At 37.3% G+C, this 25,093-nt stretch overlaps 1 protein-coding gene across 6 annotated transcripts in view; it reads left to right on the top strand.

Annotated features, from left to right (window-relative positions):
* The window catches only part of LOC121062074 (atrial natriuretic peptide receptor 1-like), a 57,996-nt gene extending 32,903 nt beyond the window's left edge, over positions 1–25,093 (top strand). For all 6 annotated transcript variants that reach the window (XM_040541670.1, XM_040541669.1, XM_040541672.1 and 3 more), the window contains 16 exons: positions 1,253–1,325; positions 3,710–3,857; positions 5,575–5,661; positions 5,929–6,072; positions 6,983–7,104; positions 8,738–8,879; positions 12,317–12,365; positions 13,317–13,421; positions 14,365–14,484; positions 15,418–15,511; positions 16,226–16,313; positions 17,052–17,191; positions 18,276–18,428; positions 19,361–19,459; positions 21,480–21,571; positions 22,112–25,093. In XM_040541670.1, the coding sequence (XP_040397604.1) occupies positions 1,253–1,325; positions 3,710–3,857; positions 5,575–5,661; positions 5,929–6,072; positions 6,983–7,104; positions 8,738–8,879; positions 12,317–12,365; positions 13,317–13,421; positions 14,365–14,484; positions 15,418–15,511; positions 16,226–16,313; positions 17,052–17,191; positions 18,276–18,428; positions 19,361–19,459; positions 21,480–21,571; positions 22,112–22,276 (1,821 nt within the window). In that variant the 3' untranslated portion in view covers positions 22,277–25,093. The remainder of the gene's footprint in view (positions 1–1,252; positions 1,326–3,709; positions 3,858–5,574; positions 5,662–5,928; positions 6,073–6,982; positions 7,105–8,737; positions 8,880–12,316; positions 12,366–13,316; positions 13,422–14,364; positions 14,485–15,417; positions 15,512–16,225; positions 16,314–17,051; positions 17,192–18,275; positions 18,429–19,360; positions 19,460–21,479; positions 21,572–22,111) is intronic.

Here is a 25,093-nt window from a genome sequence, read left to right as displayed (position 1 = left end):
AAAAGTTACCTATTATTTTTGCTATTTTTCTGTAGGGTTTGAGTGTGTTTTTTGGGGGGGAGGGGATTTTTATTTTTATTTCTTTGCTATATACTTATTCATTCTGCTAACTTCTGTAATAGCTTTTTTTTTTTTTAATTATTGAGGTGATGAATAAACAATATAGGAAGGATCTTTTTAACCAATTCAGTTATTAATGTCACATAAGAAGAACCACGTGGGAATCTAATATCTTCTTTAATCATTCAAGCAAAGGAGAGGATTCCTTTGATCTAAGTGTCTGTAGCAAGCATAATGGTCACTTCTAGCTGATGTATCTTTGTTCAGTCATACCTTTACAAGATAAAATGTAGATATCTTTTCTCAGAAACCCTTTGAAATAAATGGGATAACTTCATTTTTATTTAATGAACTCAATAGCAGTCATAAATTTCTGCCAGAATATGGGCACAGTCTCCACACCATGTTTCTTGAGTATTATCTAGACTTTTGCTACCCGTTTCAGTGAATTCATAATTTCTAATGTTCAATTCTACAGTATATAAAATGGAATAGTGATGGTGAAATGTGGCGTTGGTTTGCTATTTTGCTACTGATTGCATGTATTGCATGTATGCAGCTGTGTAATTTAATCTGCTGCTCATCTTTTGAAAGTACTTTTTACACTTTTTATATCTGTTTTGCAAATACAGTAAATCAGCTATTTATAAGACCTATGTCTTCTTTAAGCAATAGCCGATTATTAGTATTCCCTATCTAATATTCTTTATGCTAGAGTATTTGACATAACATGGTCTTATTTGTTGGTGAGGGTGTAATTTTGTTACAGGGTATAACATGTACTGATGCTTTTCTTGAGGCTGGGCACTAGAGTATTTTTGCCATGCGTTTAGGCAGCACAGAAGTTTTCCATGGCATGAGGCGATGTACACAACTCATTTGACATCCAGTCTGAGATCTAAATGCACTGCATAAGATGTATTGACAATAATGGAAAGAGTTTATAGCCAATGCAAAATATTACATGTCATTAGATTCTGGAGTATGGAATACGCTGTTTCAAATATGTTAGATTCTGTTTTCCTCTGGGAATATTAGTTCTAATGTTACTCGTATGATGTATATTATATGCTTAAACATCATAATTTTGGGGGATACTTATAAATTTTCATATAAAAAAAATAAACCTCTGGATGAATTCTTTCAAAATCAGTAGAGCTACATCTGGAATGAATGTTATTTATTTTTGTAGTGGTTTCAATATCAGAAACAAAAGTTGTTTTGGGATGAGAGCTGGATTATAGACTTCAAATGCATCAAACAAGGTTAGTAACTTGTCGTTTTGTTACTTTATCAGTTTCATTAATAATTTTAAGAAATAATCTAAATCATAATTACATCATGTTTTAATGGTCTTGCAAAAGATGTACAAATTTGTGAAAGACATATCCAAAGATTCGTTCCTGTAAGTTCTCTGAGCTGATTACTGGCATTTTTCTTTACTGAAACCTTAGTTATCTAAGCTATTTTAGTTTCTTTGTTATTTATGGTGATTTGTCAATTTAAAAAGACAGATTTATCCCAAAATAAACAGATAACCTCTGGACTTGGATAAAATAAATTATACTTGCTTCAGTGGATACATGGTTTTGTATAATTAGCCTCACTAGTTTGCTCTGTATTTGCACAAATCAAATGAAAGATCTTCATTTTTCTCAGTGAATACTGAGAACTCTGGCACATTTGTTGCAAAAAGTAATTCATTGAGACCTGAGGTGGTTTGTTTTGTTTTGTTTTTCATTTTACCTTCAGGATATAAAATAAATTTTAAATTTGTTGTAACTAAGCATGTTAAGAATAAAATCAGATGTTGTTTATCTTTTAGTATGCTGCACTTAAAATAAATATAGATTATACAATTCACTTTGCTGTTCAGTGCTTTAGCACTGAGGAGGAGAGCAGTGCCTAGACCCTCAGAGAGAAGGAAAGCAGTGCCTAGACCCTCAGAAGAGGTAAATCTGTAGTTTGCTGAAGTTGGTAGGTCTGTATATACTCTCTTGTTTTCTGTCTCTACAGGGAATTGCTAGAAAGATATCAGCTTTAGCTGTGTTATGTCATCATGCTGCTAGTAGAAATATCAAAACATTATTGCACTAATGTAGTAGAGATACCTTCAGCCTTGGACTTGAACATTAATTTCTGTGTAGTTTTAATATGATATCTTTGTTGCAGTCAAGAACAGACTTTGGCTTAGAAATTAATTTGAGTACATAAAATGAATTTCAATACAATTTTGTAAAAATGGAAGTAGAACTTTCAAGGACAAGTGTCTTTCGATACATAAAAAAGGAACATGAGTAGATTTCCAGCTGTTAGTCAATTATAAGAGGTCATAAACACCACAAAGGAGGAGAAACAATAGAAAGAAACTAAGGGAAATGAGAGACATGATTAAAAAATAGTGCTTGGCAATTAATTTTAAAAATCCAAGATGAAAAACTTTTTTTTTTTTTTTAATTGGGGAATAATCTGCAAAACAACAATATTCACAGAATCATAGAATCACAGAATCATCTAGGTTGGAAGAGACCTCCAAGATCATCTCGTCCAACCTATGACCTAACACTAACAATTCCTCCACTAGATCATATCACTAAGCTCTGTATCTAAACATCTTTTTAATACCTCCTTGTTTAAGACCTAGTTAGGAAAATAACTAACAACTTAGACTAATGAGCACTGATAATGTGAAGAGTCTTTGAAATAGACCGTATATCTCCTCCAAACAGAGTTACCCAGCCATAGCCACAGTGGCCTGAAATGTACAGTTATTTAGATGGAAATACATCAGCAGTGTTGCAGACAGGGTATGTAGCCTGTGCTATGAAAAATTACTCCTCTTAAGGTCCATTGCACCTATATATATATATTATCAGAGTTATCTTAGGGATCTCTAATATATTTTTAAGTGGAATGCCATAGAAAGACTCCAAATGTCAATGCAGTTTTGAACTGCATGTGGATAATACTGTGGTGTGGGAACATGACAGTCCTGATGCTGAACTTCCTCAGCAGCACTTTATTGCATGCTGATGATACCAGGGAAAGTTGGGAGATTTTGTCAATGCTGAGAGTAATTGGCCAGACCTGGTGGAGATGGTGAAATGATATGTAATTCATTAAATCTTCTTTGAAATACATTTTGTTACCTTGAGCTGGTCAACAGATTTAAAAAAAAAAAAATAAAGATGTTGAGATTACCGATTTTTTCATCTAACTGTATTATTGCTCTTCACTGACTTCCTTCTGGTGTCAGAATCACTTCCCACACCCCTGTACTTTACAGTCCTCTAGGAGCTCCAAATAGACTTGTTAAAATCTGGCACAGAGCTTGCTCTGCTTCCCTGGGTTCTGTCCTCTACATCTCCATAACAGCAAGGGCTGATAGCACTGAAAGCAGAGAAACTTGCATAGAATCCTGAGGTTTGGTTGGAAAGATCTCTGGCAGTGCACCACCTCTGGAGGTGTTTTGACTTTTTATGCCGTAGTCACATTCTGAAAAAAAATGGTTTTCTGTCTTACACATTAACAAGACCAGTTCTGCATGCAAATATTTGGAAATTTCCTTATATTTGTCTGCCTCTGGAGTCTCTACCTTCGTAATAATATTCATCTTCAGCTGCCTTTACTAATCCCACTTCTCATTTAGATTCCATAGCAGGGGCAGCAACAGGAAGCATGATGAGTGCTCCCCCAGCACCTAGTGAATCCAATACCAGCTCTATCACTGCTTTGAGCTCCTGCACAGCAGCTGCTAATGCGTCCAAGAAACAGTACTTCACCCAGACTGGGAGATAGTAAGTCAACATATTACTCTTTTTCTGCAATATCTATTATCCTATTGTTTCACCACGCTTTCTGGTTCATGCAACTTTGCTGTCAACAGGTATTCCAAAAAGCTTGTGCTTCTCTTGTTACGTGAAGGCTGAGGTCAACTGTATGAAGTTCAACAAGGCCAAGTGCCGGGTCCTGCACCTGGGGCGCAACAACCCCAAGCAGCGCTACAGGCTGGGAGATGAGTGGCTGGAAAGCTGCCTGGCCAAGAAGGACCTGGGAGTATTGGTTGATAGTCGGCCGAATATGAGCCAGCAGTGTGCTCAGGTGGCCAAGAAGGCCAACAGCATCCTGGCCTGTATAAGAAGCAGTGTGGCCAGCAGGTCTAGGGAAGTGATTGTGCCCCTGTACTCGGCTCTGGTGAGGCCGCACCTTGAGTACCGTGTTCAGTTTTGGGCCCCTCGCTACAGGAAGGACATGGACGTGCTCGAGCGAGTCCAGAGAAGGGCGACCAAGCTGGTGAGGGGTCTGGAGAACAAGTCTTACGAGGAGCGGCTGAGGGAGCTGGGCTTGTTCAGCCTGGAGAAGAGGAGGCTCAGGGGCGACCTTATCGCTCTCTACAGTTACCTTAAAGGAGGCTGTAGAGAGGTGGGGGTTGGTCTGTTCTCCCACGTGCCTGGTGACAGGACGAGGGGGAATGGGCGAAAGTTGCGACAGGGGAGTTTTAGGTTGGATGTTAGGAAGTACTTCTTTACCGAAAGGGTTATTAAGCATTGGAACGGGCTGCCCAGGGAGGTGGTGGAGTCACCATCCTTGGAGGTCTTTAAATGACGTTTAGATGTAGAGCTTAGCGATATGGTTTAGTGGAGTACTTAGTGTTAGGTCGGAGGTTGGACTCGATGATCTTGAGGTCTCTTCCAACCTAGAAATCTGTGTCTGTGTCTGTGTCTGTGAAATCCAGAAAGCTAATATCATCATTTGACCTCTGTACTGCTTACTGGCTGTAGAAAGTGTAACTTGATGGGTTTTGTTTTTATTATCATTTCTCCTTTTCTTTTTTGGACTTGTTATGTGGGTATGACTGCATAATGTGTCTTGCACATTAATGAATGATGTTAATGAATGATGGCTACTGTTAAAATATATTTGGAATCAAGGTTTTGATGCAGCCCTTTTTCTAAAATGGAGGTAGAGCACAGCTAGGTTATATGAACTGAAGTTTGTCAGTGCATTTATATGGTGGGTATCAGTTAAGTTCCTGCATACATCTGCAGTGGATTCTTATAAGGGAAAATTGTTTTGCTACCTGTCAAGCTCAGATGCTTCATTGTGGAGAATGCTTCATCCCATGAGAGCAGAAGGATGTTAAATATCAATGGTGGATCTCCAAAACAGTAGACAGAGAAATAAAGGATAGCAGGGTTATTACTCTGACATTTCCTTTGCTGCTACTCTATCATCCAGCTGCCTAGATTCTAATACTCTCATGTTTCAAATGGCATACATAGATCAAGTATGCTTGAGTATAAGCACTAATGCCTCCCTTATCATGGAAGCAGAACCTTGTCATGCACTCAGACTCAGATTCACACCTGCATATGGACATGTTCAAATTCCCTGCTTCATCTCTAGACATATGAAGCTGCCCACTCTGGAAAAAATATCCAGTCCATTTTCCTAGCCTTATGAAGTTATGAAGTTGGCCTAAAACTCTCTGAACAGCATTTCATTCTGTTTCAGTGATGGTAGAACAGTGGCCATAAAGAAAATAATGAAGAAGGCATTCACCCTGACCAAATCCATACGTAAGGAAGTAAAGCAAGTAAGGTAAGAAGGGAAAGCTGAGAACCATATGCTATTTGATTTTTATACTAGTTCTTCAGAGGTTACAATCTGTCCAAAGGTTACTATAAATTCATATTCTTCTTTCCTTCAAACTTTGCTTTGATACTAGATCAAAATCTCCTTAGGACTGTTTTACTTTTCTTTATATATTTCAATACAAAGCATTTGGCTTTCCCATTACTGTGCAAAAACTAGGAGGGACATCCACGAAAATTGTTCATGTGCTGTGTTTTATGTTAATTTTTACAGGGAACTTGACCATCCCAATCTCTGCAAATTCATTGGTGGTTGTATAGAAGTGCCCAATGTTGCCATAGTGACAGAATACTGCCCCAAAGGCAGCCTAAGTGATGTTCTGCTCAATGAAGACATCCCATTGAACTGGGGATTCAGGTAAAAATAAATACATAAACAAACAAATAAATAAATAAATAAATTGTAAACCTAAAAGATACAAACTATGCTGATAGATGCTATGTGCTGTTTGGGACAATATTCTAATTGTAAACGAAGTACTTGGAGAGATATACCTACACTGTAATGTGGTGAGAATAAAGAAAAAAGAGCGAATTCAAATATCTAGCCTAACATGTCTTCTGGATTTTTGAGCAATCATACGTTGAGTGCTGGTCATGCTAAGCCAATGACTTTTCGACCCAACCCTGTTTATTCTGCAAAACTGTTCTCAAGCCCCCTTTTCCATTCATCCTTTTCCCAAATATCTTAGGTATCTGCAATTAATTAAAAAGCACTGTAAAGGCACATAAGTGAAATGATTAACATACCTCCAAATGCTTTATTTTATTTACCGATACAGAAAATGAGCACAGCATCCTAATGAAACTTCCACAAAGGCACTTCTATCATTTTTTTAAGAATAATCTTTATGGCATGCTCTTTATACTTCTGCCTATTGTTTGCCTTCAGCAAAGAAAAAGAGGATAAGGGAGGAAGCCCTCCAAAAAAGTGAGAAAGTTAATAAAAATGTGTTTCTTTTGTAAACATTTGAAAAGAAGTTGCAAGAATACAAACATACTGGGAAGTTCTAGAAGTTCTAGAGTAAACTGAACTGTCTTAATAAAGGCTGAAGGCCGTGAATCCAGACAATTGAGAGTTGAGGGCTTTCAGCCACCCACTTCAAGTGTTCTGAAAACAGGCATGCAGTGACAGATTTCAGAGCTATTTCAGTCATGAGGAGCCTTTCATGAGGAGCCTTTTGGTCAGCTTCAGTAGGCTTTGTATCCACTCTTGAGTGAAGATCTGGCTTAGTGGAAATGCTAGCTCATTGGGTTTTGTCTTTCAGGTTTTCTTTTGCTACTGACATTGCCCAAGGAATGGCCTATCTTCACCACCACAAAATTTATCATGGACGGTTGAAGTCTAATAACTGTGTGATAGATGACAGATGGGTTTGTAAAATTGCAGGTAAAGAGAAGATAAATGAAATTTCAAAACTGTCCAGATAACCTACTAATGCATGTAGATTTCACACTGAACACTGTTCACAAGCACATTCATGATGATGTGAAGTTTTGGTGGAAGTGCTGACTTTAACAGCCTTCACTAAAAGTTCCCTGTGCTGATGCAAACTTCATGTTACATTACCATGTCAAGTCTCTCCTGTGACGTGTTACTGATGCACACATCAGATCCCTTAAATGTTGGAGTCTATCAACATCAGTCTGAGCAGAAACTCTGTCTCATTCTCAGTTTTGATGCAGAGAGAAAACCTTAACCATGGACTTCACTGTGAAGATATGGAATAATGCTGTTTGGTGAACACAAGATAGTTTATGGAGAGAAGCAGACTCGACACAGAGCTTTGCAGTCCTGTAAACAAAGCTGAATTTTATTCTCCCACATATGGAGCTTCAGATCTGTCCTGCTCCTGGTACAGGAGGGCAGTCTATGGGGGCACAAAAACCAGGGGAGAATGTGTTTTATTCTGCAGCTGCCAAAGGGAATGGAAGCGATGTTCATCTCTCCTACTCACTTCCCGAACTAGTTATTACACTCCATAACCTGCAGCTATCTTAAAAACAACAGCAACTGATTTATCTTTCAAAGGTTCATCCTAAGAGTACAGTCCCTACACAAGGCCATGGCTGCTTCTCTACCTCTGTTATTATCCTTCTGCCTGCAGGAATATTTGCTTTGCTCCTTTCCTGAGGAAAAACATAAAAAATGGAGATAGCTAGACTACATCAACTGCATCATATTAGCACTGCTTCTCTGAATTAGATGAGGTCCCTGTGAGATTGTTGAGAAGTTAACTGGTAACACTGTAGAGAATTTGAATACTCTTGGCTTATTCAGATTTCATAATGCAAAACAAACCTCACAAATAACTGATACGGTGACTAATAGAAAAACTCCAATAAGCACCAATATAAAGAATGAAGTTTTAGGACCATCTTAATTAGAGGTCACTCCATAAAAGAGCCAGAGATCTTCATCCTGCCCACCCTACACTCAGCAGACAGCTGAGTCTAAGAAAACAGATGTCAGTTTTTTTTTTTTTCTCCTCTACAATGCAGTCAGATGTTGAGAGCCTCTTCTGTGTTAAGCTGAAAGTGTAGCTGCTCACGTTTATCTGCCTTTGTTCTCAAGCTAGTGGTGTGAAAGTAAAGCTCACCATCTGATTTCTAGTAGCTTTAGTCTGTCTAACTTGTAATTACTCTAACAACCTGCCACAGATGAGGATCGGGGGATGAGTAGAACAGAAATCTACATTTGCATACTAAGTCTTGCACTGAAGGGAGCCTACTGTGTCTGAATGTAGTTTTGTGAAATCAGAATAATTCCGCTTGGAAGGGGCCATTTAGTTTAACTGTCCTACTCAAAAGGCTGTTAAACAATCTCATCCAAATATTTGCTGTCCAGATCTTACATTTGTTTTAGAGACAAAAGGCCACCAGGCACACATCATTTTTAGATAGAGATGAGTATTTCAAAGAGGGAAAAATAATTCCTTTGTCAAGTTGTGTCACTATATACCAATTCATGTGTGTTCAGAGAAATGCTGAACAGTTTTATTTCTTGTTTTCTTCCATGTAAGATTATGGTTTGCAGTCATACAGAAGAGAAGATTCTCCTGAAGGGGCGAGCTCATACCAGCAGCATTTTATACAGGTTTACGTAGCTCCTGAAATCCATTCCCTTTCAGACTTTGAACCCAATTCTATGACAGACGTCTACAGGTAATTTCCTGTTTCTCTCACTTAATAATCCCATCTCAAGTCAAATATTCTTTCATCACTATTAGTCTCAGTGTAATTCTGTGGTCATCCCAGGGGTACATTTGATTGCATTTTAAAAAGGATTTTCAGTAATGGGAATATTAAAAAGAGTTAATGGCATCAATTTTCCAGGAGTCATAACATATTTATGCATTCCATCATTCTATAATTTGTGTAAACACATAGTTTTGCTGCATGCACACAGTGACAATGTTTTGTTTGCAGAGAACAATTAGAGTTAGGAAGAAGAATGAATGTACAAGTGAATTGGTCAATCCCTCTCCTTCTGAAAATCTTCGTGGGAGATCATTGCAATCACTTATTTGGCTATCGAGTTTTGCCTTGCCAGTGGTGGAAGGCTAAACCTGTCAGCCAAACAAGCTATTGCAAAGTGATCTCCTATAAAGGAGATCCAACCACTTTTCAGATAAAAAGGATTACTGTTGAAATTTCGGAGAACAGTAATCTAATAAAAAAGGTATCGTACTGCGTTTAAAAAAAATCATCAATATTTTTTCCTTTTCCCACATATTTTCTCTATTAAGCATCAATGTGTTCTTGGCGTTCTTCCAATGTGTTGTCTTGGTGTCTTCCAATGTGTCTTCTTTCAATGTGTTCTTCCTCTGTGCTTATTTCCAGTAGTTAGGTAAAAGCAGTTCAAAGGAGAAGTTGTAGGACAGATGGGACTACAAGATTTTTGTTCCCCCCCCCCCCCCCCCCTTTTTTTTCCCTTTTCCCAGTACAGCAGATTGGCAAATCTGCAAAATCTGGCAAATTTAGTAGCTAGCAGAACATAAACTACTGGAATTCAAATAAAGATTGAAATGCAGATTGAGTAGACAAGGGCATAGTTATTAGCACTGTTTATTAACAACATTTACCAAAGGGTAGATATTACCGTCTTTTATCAAAAAGTCTGAGTCCTACACTGGGCCACAATAAATGCTTATGGGCTTAAGTGACTGTTGCAGGGCTTTTACTGAAAATTTAGTTCTAGAAACAGAAAATGTTGTTTAAATCTTTCTTTTTTTTTTTTTTCAATTAGGATACATTAAAAATTATGTAGTGTGAAGATGTGATTTTGTATATACACACAAGATTTACTGGATTCATGTATGTTATTCCCTGGTGTGCATATACAATAATGATACCTGCTAGGACATTATTATTTTAATCTATTCTATCAGGTCAGATTGTGTAAATAAGAATTTGAGGTCTCTGTAGGTTTTTTTTTTGTTTGTTTTTTTTTTTTTTTTTTTTTAAATCTATGGGTGGTCCAAATATGGCATTTTAATTTGCTTCAGAAAAGCAGTTTGTCACTATGTTAATATATTTGGTTATTGTCGTTCTGTCCTGTGGAGGTCCTTACTTTTCAGTATTGACTGGTCTTCGAAAGTACTGTGCTCCAACTAAGCAGTAATTTTAAAGTCATCTTACGCATTGCAATTTATCATTGCTCCACATTCAGAAAGCATTCTATTTTCCAGGAACTGTTATTTCCTTGCAGCTTGCCTGGTTTACTCTTTGCCCATATTCAGATTAGATGACATTACTTGACTTTGCAGACAACCTGGCCTCCGGAAACCATTTCTTGCCAAGGACTCCTCTTAAAATAGTGTTAACAGCTGATTTTCTCATATCATTGATGAATACACAATGAACTTTTGACAGGTTTAGTGAATGCCTTCTGAACCTATCTTGCTGTCAGTTCTTGTGTCTGAAAAATCCAGGTCTCTTTTTGCTGTACTGCAGATAATCCTTGCTTGGTAAAAAAAAAAAAAGACGAGATGAAATATAAAGTCAGGGAAGAAAGACGAAGAAAAAGAGACTGAAGAAAAAGTATTCTCTAGTATTAACAGGTTTTTCTATTTAACTGAGGTAGTCTTCAAACTCTGCGTTTTATCACAGTTTGTGTTCATTGATACGAGCAAGTGGTAAGCCTTCCTGATAAATGTGTGGTATCACCAACCAGGAAGTAGTGACCTAGCCTTGAAATCCTCAGTGTCAGAAATTACTGTGCAAAAATTCCATTAACATTCCTGAAGATATGGCCCAAATAAAGAAAGAGCAAAGACTGCAGGTTTTGTAATTTTGTAATTTTTACAGATGAATCATATGCTTTTAAAGTTCTCCAGGGAATGTGTTGGTCAGATGGGAAAGTTAAAATGGAAATGAGAACAGGAACATGAAAGAACCTCCTAATCAAGCTGAAGAGGCTGTTTCAAGTCACAGTTTCTCCTAGATTGGCTTCTCGTGATTTGTAACGGTTATGTGAATCTCACTTTCCGCTCTGTTAGGACCTTTCTTGAACACTGCTGCTAAAGATGAATGAAATCGATACTGCTTTCTTGGAGTTACCATCATTTAATCATTCTCCATGAAAAATCTGAGCTTTGCTGTCTCACCAGGACTGGTAATCCTTTCTGCTACCAAATCACCCCCCAAAAGAACATAAAAATCTCATCAGATTAATTCTACATTATTCAGTATGGTTTATACACACTATTCTGTTTGGTAGTGGTGTCCTACCAGTAGTACAGAAGATAGATAGCTATTCCCATTGTATGGCTAGGATGCCATGCTGAGCAGACCAACCATTAGCAGTACAACAGATTGCAAAGCAGTTTTCCCCATAAGAATAAATGTATTCAGGAAAAGATGCATATAGTGTGTTATTTGTTACGCAGTTTGAATATACAGAGAGGCAAGAACAGCTTTATCAGTATTGCTGGCTGGAGGAGTTGTTGGCTTCTCAGAGATCACTGTTCCAAAAGATCTCTTGCGAGTTCAGCAACAAGACTGAACACAAAGTCATTAACCCATTTTTTCCATTCTTCACCCTTGATGAATGTGTTTAACCGTGGTTCATCTAAGGAAGATGTCAATGATGAAAATATCATTCAGAAAGAAGCAGAAAAAATTCGTTCTGTATACAATCTGCTCTGCACACTGTGTCTCATTGTTAACTTTACGGCGATTTTCCAGAACAGTGATCTATGCTGAAAAAGGGACCACTCTTCTTGATGATGATTCTGATGAACCTGCTCCTGCCCATTTATTAGAGCACAGACCTGTTCTGTATAGGTGGGTGTCATGTAGTCCCTGCACATATCCCTTCTGGGTTCTATTAAATTCCAGAGAAAATTGCTTTGCTGTCCATCAAACTCAAATGCTTCATCTCTCAGAATGGTAACTGTGCAAGTAGGTTACAGTTAAATTGTCAGTGACATATCCCCAAAAACACAGAGAAGTAACAGCAGAAAAGTTGCCATCCTCTCTTTTGGGATACTGAGCTTTCAGTCATAAAGTGGGGAAGAATGAGAAATCCCCAAAAGTTAAAATCACTGTCTCCATCAGCTGTTACTTCATTAATATTTTGGTTTCCTTTTATTCTGCAGTTATGCCATCATTTTACTAGAAATTGCCACAAGAAGTGACCCTATGCCAGTAAGTAAAGGTGAACTTTGAAGTCTGCCTGGTAATTTTAATTCTGTTTCTGCTGAAGATACAAATCAAATGCTGAGCACCTGTATCTTTTTTTCGTGTTTGTTTGTTTAAGCACTCATTTTCCTCTGGATTTTTCGGTGCAAATTCAGTTCCAATGGAACATGCAACTAGGGTTTCCACATAAACCTAACAGTCTCCCCTTCAGGACTTTAGAGAAGAGTGTATGAAGAAAATAATTGTACTTCCAAAATTGCTTTTGTGTCAGCTCTCTGACATTAAATGTGAGGACAAAGGTATGCCTTAGCATCTTTCTTTTGTATGCAGTTGTTCCTTGCCCTTCCTGCCATCCATAGACACTTTCAGTGGAGTATTGCACTGGTAAGAATATCTTAAAAGAGCACCTGACCTCTTTATAAGGAAAATGTCTTGTTTGCATGTGTCTCATGATCAGTGCTAGGTGGCAAACAAAAACATGCACCTTGAAAGTGAGACTAGAGGTTCTGAATACATAACAATGTACTGTCTGAAATAATTTGCACAACAATAGTTCTGAAAACTAAAACTCAAAGCTGACATTCTTCCACTTCTAAGGGTTTGTGACAACAGACCAACAAAGGTCTTGTTGATTCTCAAAAGTCACCAAATGTCTTGCCAGGTATTAATTTTTAGTTTACTTGGTGCAAATACTGAGACTGAACCCTTCCAGCTATGAAAAAGCTTATAAGCAAGGCTGCTCAGATTAGACTGAACTTCATATATGTGTATATATATATATATAATTATTATTATTGTTATTTTCTTTCTCCTTCTGTCCTCTTATTTAAAAACAGAAGTGATCTTCTGCTGATGGGAAGTTGTCATAAAAGTAATGATGATCACAGTAATGTATTGTCAAAAGGATATATAAAAACACACTACCTTTTCAGCTTTGTTCAATCCCTTTTTCTCTAGAAAGATGATGTGCATTCAGCTGAATATTCTTGGTGTCCACCTTTGGCAGAATTAATTTCAGGGAAGGCTGAGAATTCTTGCCCGTGTCCCACAGATTACATAGAGGTGAGATATAATATTACATACAAAAATTCTTTATTGATGTAGACTTAAGAAATGTGACTGAACTTTCATGGCAATGAATGTAAGCAACTCAGAAATCAAGAAGCACATCTCAAACAAAGCACAATGAAATTTCTTTAATATCCTTTAAAAAAAAAACAGTCAATTTGTCCCCTCAAATTTTGAGTGTAATAATCTTTTTTTTTTTTTCTTAATATTCAGTTATGATTTATGTGCAATTTCAGTTTATTCTATGTGTTGGTTCCATGCATAATTTATATTAGTTATATCTGTTTAGCTTACAGATGAAGTGCTTTCAAATGTTGAAGTATATGTTTCAGGCAAAGTATGAGTTCAATTTGATTCTCATGCAAAAGATCTATGTTTTTTGTAGCCTCAAACTGACTAAAATGAAACCTCACTCCATCTCTGTTCAATTAAATCTGAACAAAATTGTGGCATCCTTATTTCAGTTTAAGAGCTAAATAATTAATCTTCTGTGGCTTGTAGCAACCGAAATGTATCAAGCTTCTCATAAGCAGTATTGGATTTCAGTGGGAAGTTAATGTTTTAAAGATGTATTTGAGTTTTTAAATGCTTGTGAATATTTTGTACAGACAAGTCTTCATGTGACTCCAATTGCATAACAATAACTTAAAACACAAGACAAGAGCTTATACAGAGTTTGGCAGGACTAATGTGAACATCTACTTCATGATTTCCCCTAGCTGAATTTTCATGAACTTAAATTCTTCATTCAATTATACAGTATAGATCTGTATAGTTCAGGAGACCTCAGTATAGTCCTACTATTTTTCACAAGCTGTAGATAGGGCTTCACACACATTTTTAGCACCGAGAAAAAAATAATATTAATTGGAAACACTACCTGTGCATGAAATGACAAAAGGCTGTTTGTTTCTCTCATTCTCTTTCTGTGTCACAGCTAATCAGAAAGTGCAGAAAAAATAATCCAGTCCAAAGGCCTACGTTTGAACAAGTCAAGAAAATGTTATACAAGATGAATCCTAATAAAGTTAGCCCTGTTGACATGATGATGACTCTGGTAATTTTAGATTTTTAATCCAATTCAAATTAATCTGGTTACAATGGCCTTCACATCTCTACTTGTGGTTTTGTTTGGTGTGGGGTTTTGTGTATGTGTTGTTTTTTGTTTTGTTTTTTGTTTGATCTCATTTATATTTAATAAAAACACTCAGTCATTCACTCACCTCCAGCAGATTAATTGTAATTTAAACTGCAAAAAAAAAAGAAGCTGCAGTTCTGTTGAGGCCCATTTTTCCTTCTCATCCCATTTCTGTCAGTTCTTAAATTTTTCAACTTCTTTACAGGGGAACACTTTTGTTTCTTCATTCAAATGCCATTGTTTTTTTTATGTACTTGCAGGAAATTACAGCCTCCCCTGTGGCTAGGGGGTGGTTTTACAGAACTGGGGGTATAGAATCCCTGCATACCACAAGTATGTTTACAGATGCATTTTGAGCATCTTAAGCCCACCAGGAGAAAAGAGACTCTTGTCTCCACAGCTTGTTGCCTCCCACAGAGCAAGGATGCAAAAAACATAGCATAGCATAGCATAGCATAGCATAGCAGGAAAGTTTATGAGAGAGCTTTGTAAGATTTTGACAAAAGGTTGAGAATTACATTCTTCTTCGGTTTTGGTAACGTATTTTAATATGCATCTGTAGCTTGATCTCTGTATTGGATTTGTCCTCTAATTTTTACATAGACTCTGAAATCTCTAGGATTGATGTCCGCCTTCTTAGGTGTAAGCAACAATTTAAAATCTGGAATCATTAATTTACCTATGGAGAAATCTTGTCTTTGGATTTTTTAAGGAAAATTTAGTTATCTCAGACCTGGGCCTTTGCTTATCTAAATATTTTCAAAGCAAAATCATTCAAATGCTTAAATCCTATCCAACTGTGAATCTGTTTCAGTAAATGGATTATTTTGTGCATTTCTCCATGTTATTTAGATGGAGAAATATAGTAAACACCTGGAGATACTGGTTTCTGAGAGAACTCAGGATTTAATGCATGAAAAACAGAAGACTGATCGTCTGTTGTACAGTAAGTTCTGTAGCAAAAAAGCTGGATATTCTTCTCAATAATATTTGATTTTAAATTTCTGATTACAAACAGAGAAATGCCTTAATAGGTGATTATTTAAAAAATAATGTTTAGTTGGTGATTAATTGATGCATATGTTCCTTGCAAATTTGAAAAGATGTTGAACTGCTTTTTATATTCCCCCCAGTAAAAGTCAATGCTCTAATATTGGGAGACTTTGACTGGATAATCTGCAATGCTCTGGCTTATTTTTATCCTGTTTAGCAGTCCTTCTGTATAGTTGTAAATATTGGGGAATTTTGGATTGATGTTACTTTTGATGGAAGCACATATTCTGGAATTCCTCAGGATAAAAGAAATGTGGAATAGGCATAACTCTTAGGAGAGGAAAAGGAAAAGGACATGAAAGTGCAAGATCAGAAATAATGAAGATCAAGAAAATCTAAGAGATAATAAACAAGCTTGGAATGTATAGATATTGATTTATCTTAACTAAAAATCGTGGGTCATCTGAAAAATCTGGATTTGTTATCAGTGAGATTTACTGTGAATTCTCACCTTAAAAAAGAATAGATTTTGTTGCTGGACTGTTTTCTCCTTAAAAATATTTCACCTTTATGAACATTGTTTTTATACCTTTAAACAAGCATGTTATGATTGCTGTGTTCTTTTATCCATGTCAAAATAGTAACAGTATGCTACCTTCTATAACAGGTATGTTGCCAAAGCAAGTAGCAGATGATCTCAGGCAGGGGAAACGTGCACAAGCTCAAAGTTACTTAAGTGCCACCATCTTTTTCAGGTAAATAAAAATGAAATATAGTAATAGAAATGACTCCTGAAGAAACATCTAGACTCTTAGCAGAGGTGAAGCTCCTAGCAGAGCACCAAATCTCTATCAAAACTGCCACTGCTTGTACCAGGTGGCAACATTTGACTCTGCAAATGAATGTCTTTCAAAATTCTCACATTCTTATTTTTTTCATTAAAATAATGCAGATAAGAAATGAAACTACTGCGGAGCTCTAAAATCACTCTATGTATGTATTACACAGGATAGGCCTAAGTAAAGGTTCCAGTATTTAGCTGTGTAGAGGAAGGATATCTGCTTAGAGTCCACATACCTTTACAGGTTTTGACACTTGGTGTGGTTATGTGTGCTTGAAGCAACAACTGTATTACATCTTCACCTGTCATAAGTGGATAGCTATTAAGTTCTCTTTCTTCATTTGTACATAATCAAAAATTGAAGACTAAATAGTCTTTGAGAGATTGAAGTGTAGCCGTAAAAAAAAAAAAAAAGTTTATGCCATTCGTAAGCAGAAAGACTTAGGTCAGTCAGTCCTTTTAAATGGGAGGCATTTATTTTCATTTTAAGCAAATGTTTGAAGATAGAACTATTCTGTAAGATACTCAGCCAAGGAAATACTGAAAAAAAATTAATATTGAGCAAATTCAACTGAGAAATTATTATTGTGTGTCTGGGATTACCAGTTTGCTGTGGCTAAGACAATGCCTATGTTCTTTTTGTGTTTTACAGTGACATAGTTGGCTTCACTCAGCTTTCCAGCAGCAGCACACCTTACCAAGTGGTAGATCTCTTGAACAAGCTTTATACAGCTTTTGATGAAATCATAGATAACTATGATGTCTATAAGGTGGAGACAATAGGAGATGCCTGTAAGTTCCTTGAATTGTGGGCAATGATGGGACATCAGGGTAGAGACTGATGACAATTAAGAACAGGTGAAGGAGATTTGCAAAGCTTATTACCACTGGGAAGACACAAAACAATTGGGGCAGAAGTCCTAGCACACCCTTAGCAATTTTTAGCAACATTTTCCTATGTACATTTCATCAGTTCTGCAGTTGGTGAATGTTGTGGATGGGATGTTTGGGCTGAGTGAACAATCCCTGATGTTTATTTAGTTCCTATGACCTGCAAGATCTGAATTTAAACCTTGGCAACTGACTAATCCCAATTGGAAACTTTTGTTTCACAGCAACAAAACTGAAAAATTTACCTTCTGCATGGGAACATAAATGACATTCTCTAAGCTATACTATCTCTGTCTTTGTTCAAAGACAGCGACAGCCTTCTGCCCCAGTCTGTATAGGTTTGGCTGCCTATTCCTTTTGGATTTTTAGGAAAACAACATTTTAACTGCCATTGTAGAAACCTTCTGGCACCTGACTATCATTATAGCTGAGTTTCATCCAAAACCCAGCAGAATCCAGCAGTTTTGGATGAGACAAACAGGAATTCTTTAGCTAGTAGAGAATTAAAACAAAACAAAATAAAACAAGCTAGGTTTTTGATTGAACACTTTATAGAGCACAGAATTCTTGAAAAAATGCACCTGAGAAATCCCGAAGAGACGTGTTTCTTCACCCACACAGTAAGAGTCGCTGCCAGTAAGTATAGGACAGGGTCTGGTGGGAATCATATACCCAAAGACAAAAGGTATTAAGCAGCCACCTGCCCACTATCTGTCCCATTTGAAAGATCCAAAGATCCTCAGGAGAGGGAGGGAGGGATATGCCTTATGAAAAGTAAGAAGGAAATCCAATGTTTTTCAGAGGCAGTGTAATTACATACATGAGCTGTTGCTCTGTACTTCTCTTGTTTCTGTCTGTCTCTGCACAGCAGGTATAGCTGTGCCTCAGGATATGAGGAAATAGTGCTTTTATGTTTTTCTAACTTAGCAGCATCTGGTAATCGTGTGTAATTCAAAGGTTAACACAGTTGCATTGTTATTTAAAGATATGGTAGTGTCGGGAGTACCCAGAGAGAATGGGATCCTTCATGCCGGTGAGATCGCAAGCATGGCTTTAGACCTTGTGGCCGTCTGCAAGACGTTTAAGATCCCACACAAGCCCAACACCCTCCTAAAGATAAGAGCAGGAATACATTCAGGTATGTTGAGAGGGCTGTGAAAGAATCCCCCTCTGGTTTAACAAATGTTTCCGTACTGTCATTTCCTCTCCATTTAAAAATGAAGCAAATTTCCTGACATGGGATGGAGCACCTTATAGAGGTCATCCCAGCAGAATAGGTTATTGGGTACGTGTAACTTTGGGAAAACAGTTTGGAATCCAACACTGGAAACACAGTATGGTCCCTGTACTTTAAGGTACTGATCTAAGTGGGGACTGCATTCTGTGTCTGTTACTTGTCCTTTTCATCTGTTCTGTTCTCAGAACAGTGAGTTGCTTCTTCAGTCTTTGTTCTAGCCTTCACTCTCAGACTCCCAGCTCCCTGATCTAAGCTGATATATGATTGCAGCTCCTTTTTGATAGACAGAGTCGGACATGTATTGTGCAGCTCAGCATCTACAAGTTGAATGGCTTATGTTATCTCAGCAAAGATCAGATCTTCTGTATTTCAAATCCCCTGGGGCTGACAGGAATCAAAACTAATATTTGAAGCACATGGTCATTTTCTGCCTTCAGCAAGAGCAGGTTGTTTCCTATTCCCACTTTTCCATATGACTAGAGGATGTTTTGCGGGCAGCTCCTACTGTGAGCATTCCTATCTCCCTGTCCTACAAAATATTCTTTCGTAGTGTTGAAAAATGATTTCTGCAGGTGCAGAAACTCATGCATGATACTTCCATCCCATCCTTACTTCCTCCACTATTCTCTTTTGACGCCCTTTTGCAGTTCCCTTCATGGCTCTCTGCAAGGCATATGTAAACATGATGCATAATCCATCCAAGATAGTACTGGCATTTCTTCCTTATCTTGTTAATAAATGGGATATAAGGAAATGTAGGAAGCAGCCAGGAGGCTCTATGGCTGAGTATGTGATTTAAAAACACAACGTATTTTATTTTATTTTCTTAACAGGGGCAGTTGTAGCTGGGGTTGTTGGGACCAAAATGCCACGGTATTGTTTATTTGGAGATACCGTGAACACAGCTTCCAGGATGGAATCTACCAGTGAAGGTATCAAGCTGCAAACTGCAGCTGCAGTTCTGACCACCCCTTAATGAGTACTGCAAAAATGTTATGCTGAGAAATGTCGAGTCCTGTCCTATTTCAATGACTTCAAGTTCTGTAAGGATGGTGTTGATTTCTGTAGCCAAATTTGCAGATGCTGTTCTCTACAACCTTTGTAACCATCCCCTTGATTTCCCAAGTCTTAGAGGGGGATTTTCATGGCTTTGCAGTTCTCTACAATAGGAAATGGTGTACAAGAATCAGATTTTGGAGAAGATAAAAGAAAGAGTTAAATGTGTAGGTTAACTGTTTATATTCTTTCCTTGCACCCAGCTGCGTTTATAGGAAAAATATTTTCATGAATCCTTTTTTTAACTAATAACTTTCATCCCAGGAAGAACACAGGAGATAGTAAGATGCCATGGGAGCTGTGTCTGTCTTTAGCCAATATAGAAGGTTATATATGTGTTTCCCAAAAAAAGAGATTAGACAGAAATCTCTGTAGATTAAACCACGGAGTTATCTTCACTTCTTCCCAGGGGATAACAGGACCCCATGTATAGCTAACAAGCTTTATTTTCAGCCAGTATGAGTATCTGAATCTCAGCTTCTGAAATATTTTAGCCTGAACAACAAGAACTGGAAAAAATAAAATAAAATAAAATAAAATAAAATAAATAAAAAATAAAATAAAATAAAATAAAATAAAATAAAATAAAATAAAATAAAATAAAATAAAATAAAAAATAAAATAATAAAGAATGAGGGAATGAATCAAGGCCAGACATCATGGATGCCATGTTTTTGTTTCTTTCAGTCATGAAATGAAGCTAAGTAGTTTTATGGCTTATATTGTGATGCTTTCTAAAATGAATTTTTGAATTAGGCAAAATCTGAGGTGTTGTCAAATTTAATTTTAGGATAGAAAGTGATACTCAATATTTTGCATGATCCACTAAAAACAAAGCAGGAAGACAGAAGAGTGGTCCTACATCATGGCTTTGGAGGATTAGCCTGGGGATTTGAGAATCAAGCCAGATCCATTCCTTCTTACCATTATAAACATTTTTTTCCAAAGCAAATGCTAGGTAGAGTGGAACACACGCAGCATTTTTCCTCCTGTCACTCTCCCCAAAAGCTCCTCTCCTCCTCATCCTCTTTTTAGGCTCCCTGTATGGTCTCATTGAAAGTGTTTTAAAAGTGATGATTTCAAAATCTACTTCCGTCATTCTTGATATTTCATCTTTTGTTCTGTATGTATCTCATAAAGAAGAAAAAAAAGAAAAAAAAGAAAAAGAAAAGAAAAATAAAAGGAAAATAAAAGATTTGGGGGGCAATTTTCCACATTGTGCAAAAATTTGCTGCTTTTTTTTTTTTTTTCAAAAGCAGGAGTATTCTGAACTCATACTATCTGTCCTCCTCTTTGATCTTTATTCTCTCATTTGCAAAAGGCAAACAGCCAATGTTTAGGTACAGATAGTTTCTCAGCTAAGGAAAAAAACATTGTCAAAAATAAACAGATAAATAGATAAATGAATAGTAGAAGTATTGTAGTATTATCCCTTACCCCTGTTTTTATTTACAGGCTTGGGGACAGAGCAAGAATGGCATTTTCCTTTATGGTTAGACTTCGCTGAAAACTTTTTGTATGATGGCAGCACTGGGCTTTTATTAACCATGATGTAAAACTATGCATGTAGAGCTTTCTTCACTAGATGAAAAGGGTGCTTGTCAGTAATTTCAGTCAGGTGGCTATGAGGAGTAGAAAAATAATATTGGATGCAGGATGTGAAGAGTAGAGTTTGCTGACAGCCATGTATTTGTCCCGAGATGCCCTCACAAAGAGGCCAGGATATTGGAGCTTGTGTGTGAACATTTCAAATAACAGAGGAATGACAGCAAAGACATGAAAACAGCAAGAGGAAGTTCATTAATGAGCCTTGAAGTCTTTGGCACGCAGAGGGATATATGTCTGTTTTGAATGGTTAAATCATTACAACAATATGACAATTGTCTCTTTTTCCAGCTCTTAAAATACAGTGCAGTTCAAGTGCATACCAGCTGTTGGAGCAGATTGGAGAGTATGTGTTAGTATGCCGTGGGAATTTACAAGTCAAGGTGTGTATGCAACATTTATACTCAGCTTTTCAGAGAGACGAGTGTGAAAGTACTCTGGAGTTCCTGAATTTTAACCCATGCAGTCCTCTGTATCTCAAAATCCATGGGTTTTATTTCCTGACCCTTAAAAGAGGGGCTTAGGCTTTAAATCAGGACCAATTCCATGGGCTTGTTAATGGACAACCCTGATAATTCAGAGAGTGAAGGACTAAGCCCAGCTTGGAAGTACTGCTTGTCAAGTCATTCCTTAATGAAATCAAATATGTTAATTACAAGAAAATATAAATAGTAACACTTCCATAAGAGGACTAGTATACTTGTGGACGCAGTTTTGGATGGGACTTCAAATAATTGCTTTAATCCATGGTGCTTCCATTAGAGCACGGTCTTTCAAGGCAAGGTTTTGTGCCTGTTTTCCTATACGTAAAATGGCTGACAGGCACATCAGCTTCCTTTCGGGACTTACTTAAGGTGATATGAGAAGATTATTACAAAAATGATGGGTGGTATTTTAACCCCATGATTCATTTTCTTCCTCAGGGGAAAGGAGACATGGTAACTTACTGGCTTGAAGGTAAGAAAACCTCTGCCACCCAGAAGGAAGTCCCCAGCCCATCTGTGACTCTTCAAGATCCCAACAGAACTTCGTTTAGTTTGATACCAGGTGTCTTTCAGGGTGATCCTCTCTCAAGTCCTGCTTACTAGCCACTGACTGACTTCAACATCCATACGACTTTCAGCCTGTTAGATGACCCAGCTGATTTAGAAAGCAAGAAAATAGATAGCATGTCCCTTCCTTTGGCCTTGTGGTTGTATTAGCCTAGATTTTATTCACTGGTATTCCTCTTCTACCAGTGGCAAGATAAAAAAAAAATATAACAAACAAAAACAAACAAACAAAAAACCTGGGCGTTACTGGGTAATGGCCAGTAGCCACCATCGCCTCACAGCCGGTCGGCTGGACATTCAAGCCTGTAGCTGCTCTGACAGTAAAGAAATAGACAGAGTAGTGTTACTGTTTAGTAGTATGATAAACCTTGTGGGTGTGATTGGTTTTGTGGTGAGAAAGGAAAAACATGACATGTAGATTGTGATAGAAAACAAGGCCCAGTCAAAGAGGGAATGAAGCAGTGCAATTGTAGTCAATACAAGCCCAAATGAGAATTTGGATTCCTGCTTCAGTTTCATCTCCATTGCCAGGAGCATAAAAAGAATAAGAAGAAAGTCTGGGATAGTTCCATAGATTCGACACTCAGTAATACCTTCCATGTTTGTCCAGAGATCTGAAAACCTTAGGACAGCAATGGAAAGCATTTCAAGCTGTTACACAGAGGAGAGTCCATTACAGCTGCCCTTGTCTTCAGCTGCTCTGGGACCTCTCTGAAAAACTACACTTAACATTAGCTTGTATTATGTGGTTGCTTTGACTAAAGTGGCTGTGAACCCCCTATTGCTGGCTAGTTATCTGACTGTGAAACCAGGCAGATCTCTGAGTCACTGTGTAATTTAGGACACGGTTTAGAAAAGGTCATTCCTGAACAAGCATTTCCTGTAAAGAGAGATGCATTACTACAAGTGGAGTAATCTGTTGATGAACATGGTCTGTAAGCATTGCTGGTATTGACTTTCTTTAAAGACAAAGTGTATGTATGGTAAAACCTGCCTGTACTTTTTAGGGTTCAATTTATGTCAGTAAATTACTTTCCAAGGCTAACATATTTTTGAAGAGTTTGGGCAGTCCAGGTGAACTGATTAAAAGTGCAACAGAATTAGATATGTAAAATAGTTGAAGAAAGCATAGAGTCACAGCAGTTCCACCATAACGCCATCTGGGCTGGCCAAACATGATTGGGAGGAGGCGAAAAGGAAGGACTGTAAGTGACATAGCAGCATTTACTCTCCTTTTTCTGCTTCCTTACCCTCCAGTCCATTCCTGATCCTACGTACATTTACAAAAACATACATATAAAAGCAGTTTTTCTGTCTGTAAATTTGTGTAGCTCAAACAAGCAGCTGACTAGTTGCCCATGTTCCCATGAAGTCAGCATAGTTTTAATGCTGAATATTTGGTATGTGATAGTAAGAAGAGATTGACATTACAGTTTCTTCTTCAGCTTCTATGGGAAGTAAATGCAGCAATAGCGTTAGATTGTTCCGAGATGCTTAATGGAAGTAGAAACCTAAATCCTTCCATGTTACAGAAGACTTATTTGAAATAATAATTAAAAAAAAATAAAAATAGAACATACTGAGTGAAATTCTGTCTCAGAAATCTGTGGGAATACTGGCAATATTGGCAAGGAACATGCATAGAGCTATCTTAGCACATGAGATCCCAACATGGAACCTGTCCTAATTTTTAAAAAGTTGAATTTTAAATTAATTTCGTATTTTTTTATAAACTTGAAAAGTTCCTTTCTCTATTTTTGAATTTCATATTAGTACCTGGTGCAGTACAGTTATCGTATTTGAAATCTTAGCAAAATAAACCTTTCAGTTGTCCAGAGTATAGCGCTGACCTTTAATAAAAACTTTTCCCTTATCCCAATGCTACATAGATATTTTGAAACTCTCTGCCATATTATAGTACTGCATGGTGTATAATGTAGTTTACATTATCCCTTTAATGAGTTAGCATGCTTTCTGTTCTTACTAGAAAGGTGCATACCAAAGGATCTTTTATCAAATATGAATGTGAAAGCATGTGCTTTGTTATATGTTCTTCTGGAGAAGCATTGCAGTTTTAACTCACCTGCTTTATTTTAATGTTCTCAAAATTAAAAGCTTAGAATCGAATGTGTTCTGAGTCTAAAGTTTTCTAGATATAAATGAATGCTGAGTGACCATTAGCGATCTTGTTGGATGGTCAGCCTCCACCACGGATATCCTTGGGTAGTGTTCAAATTCTGCTGATGATAATGGACAGACTCCTGTTGACTTCAAGCGGCTTGAAGTCTGTATGGCTATTTGCAAAAGAGGTACAGCTCAGGGAGCACCAGTGCCATCCTAACTCTCAGTTTTTTCACTGTCTCTTGATCCTCTCCTTGAAGAGAGTATCTCCAGAATGAGAACCAGATTATTTTCTAAGTTCTGTTGAATCTGTGGTATCTCTCCTGAGACTTCAAACAGTAGTCCTCATTAATGTCAGTTGTCGTCTGACTGTGATACAACTGTTCATTTTCCCGAATACAGAAGTAATGAAAGTTACGGATACAAACTGAAGTGTCCTCAGCCAACTGGCAAGTATGTAAGATTTAACTCAAGACTTTTGAAAGCTGTTGTCGATGCCTACAGCCGTATTTCATTTCCACCTACCAAAACAACAGGCAAGTTACAGGGACGTGCACTACAGAGTTACACAGATTTTATCAGGCATTAGATAAAATGCAGCAATCTTCAGAGGTTGTACTACACAACTAGCTCAGCAAAGGTGGTTGCAGCATAAAGCCTGTGAGATGTGCCCTGCTTTTACCTTCTGGGGATGACATAACTGCAGAGATCTTTTTTTTTTTTTTTTTTCTC

The sequence above is a fragment of the Cygnus olor genome, chromosome Z, assembly GCF_009769625.2.
Source record: "Cygnus olor isolate bCygOlo1 chromosome Z, bCygOlo1.pri.v2, whole genome shotgun sequence".
NCBI classification, from domain to species: Eukaryota; Metazoa; Chordata; class Aves; order Anseriformes; family Anatidae; genus Cygnus; species Cygnus olor.
Note: the sequence above shows the minus strand (reverse complement) of the source record. Positions and strands in the feature narration are given on the sequence as shown.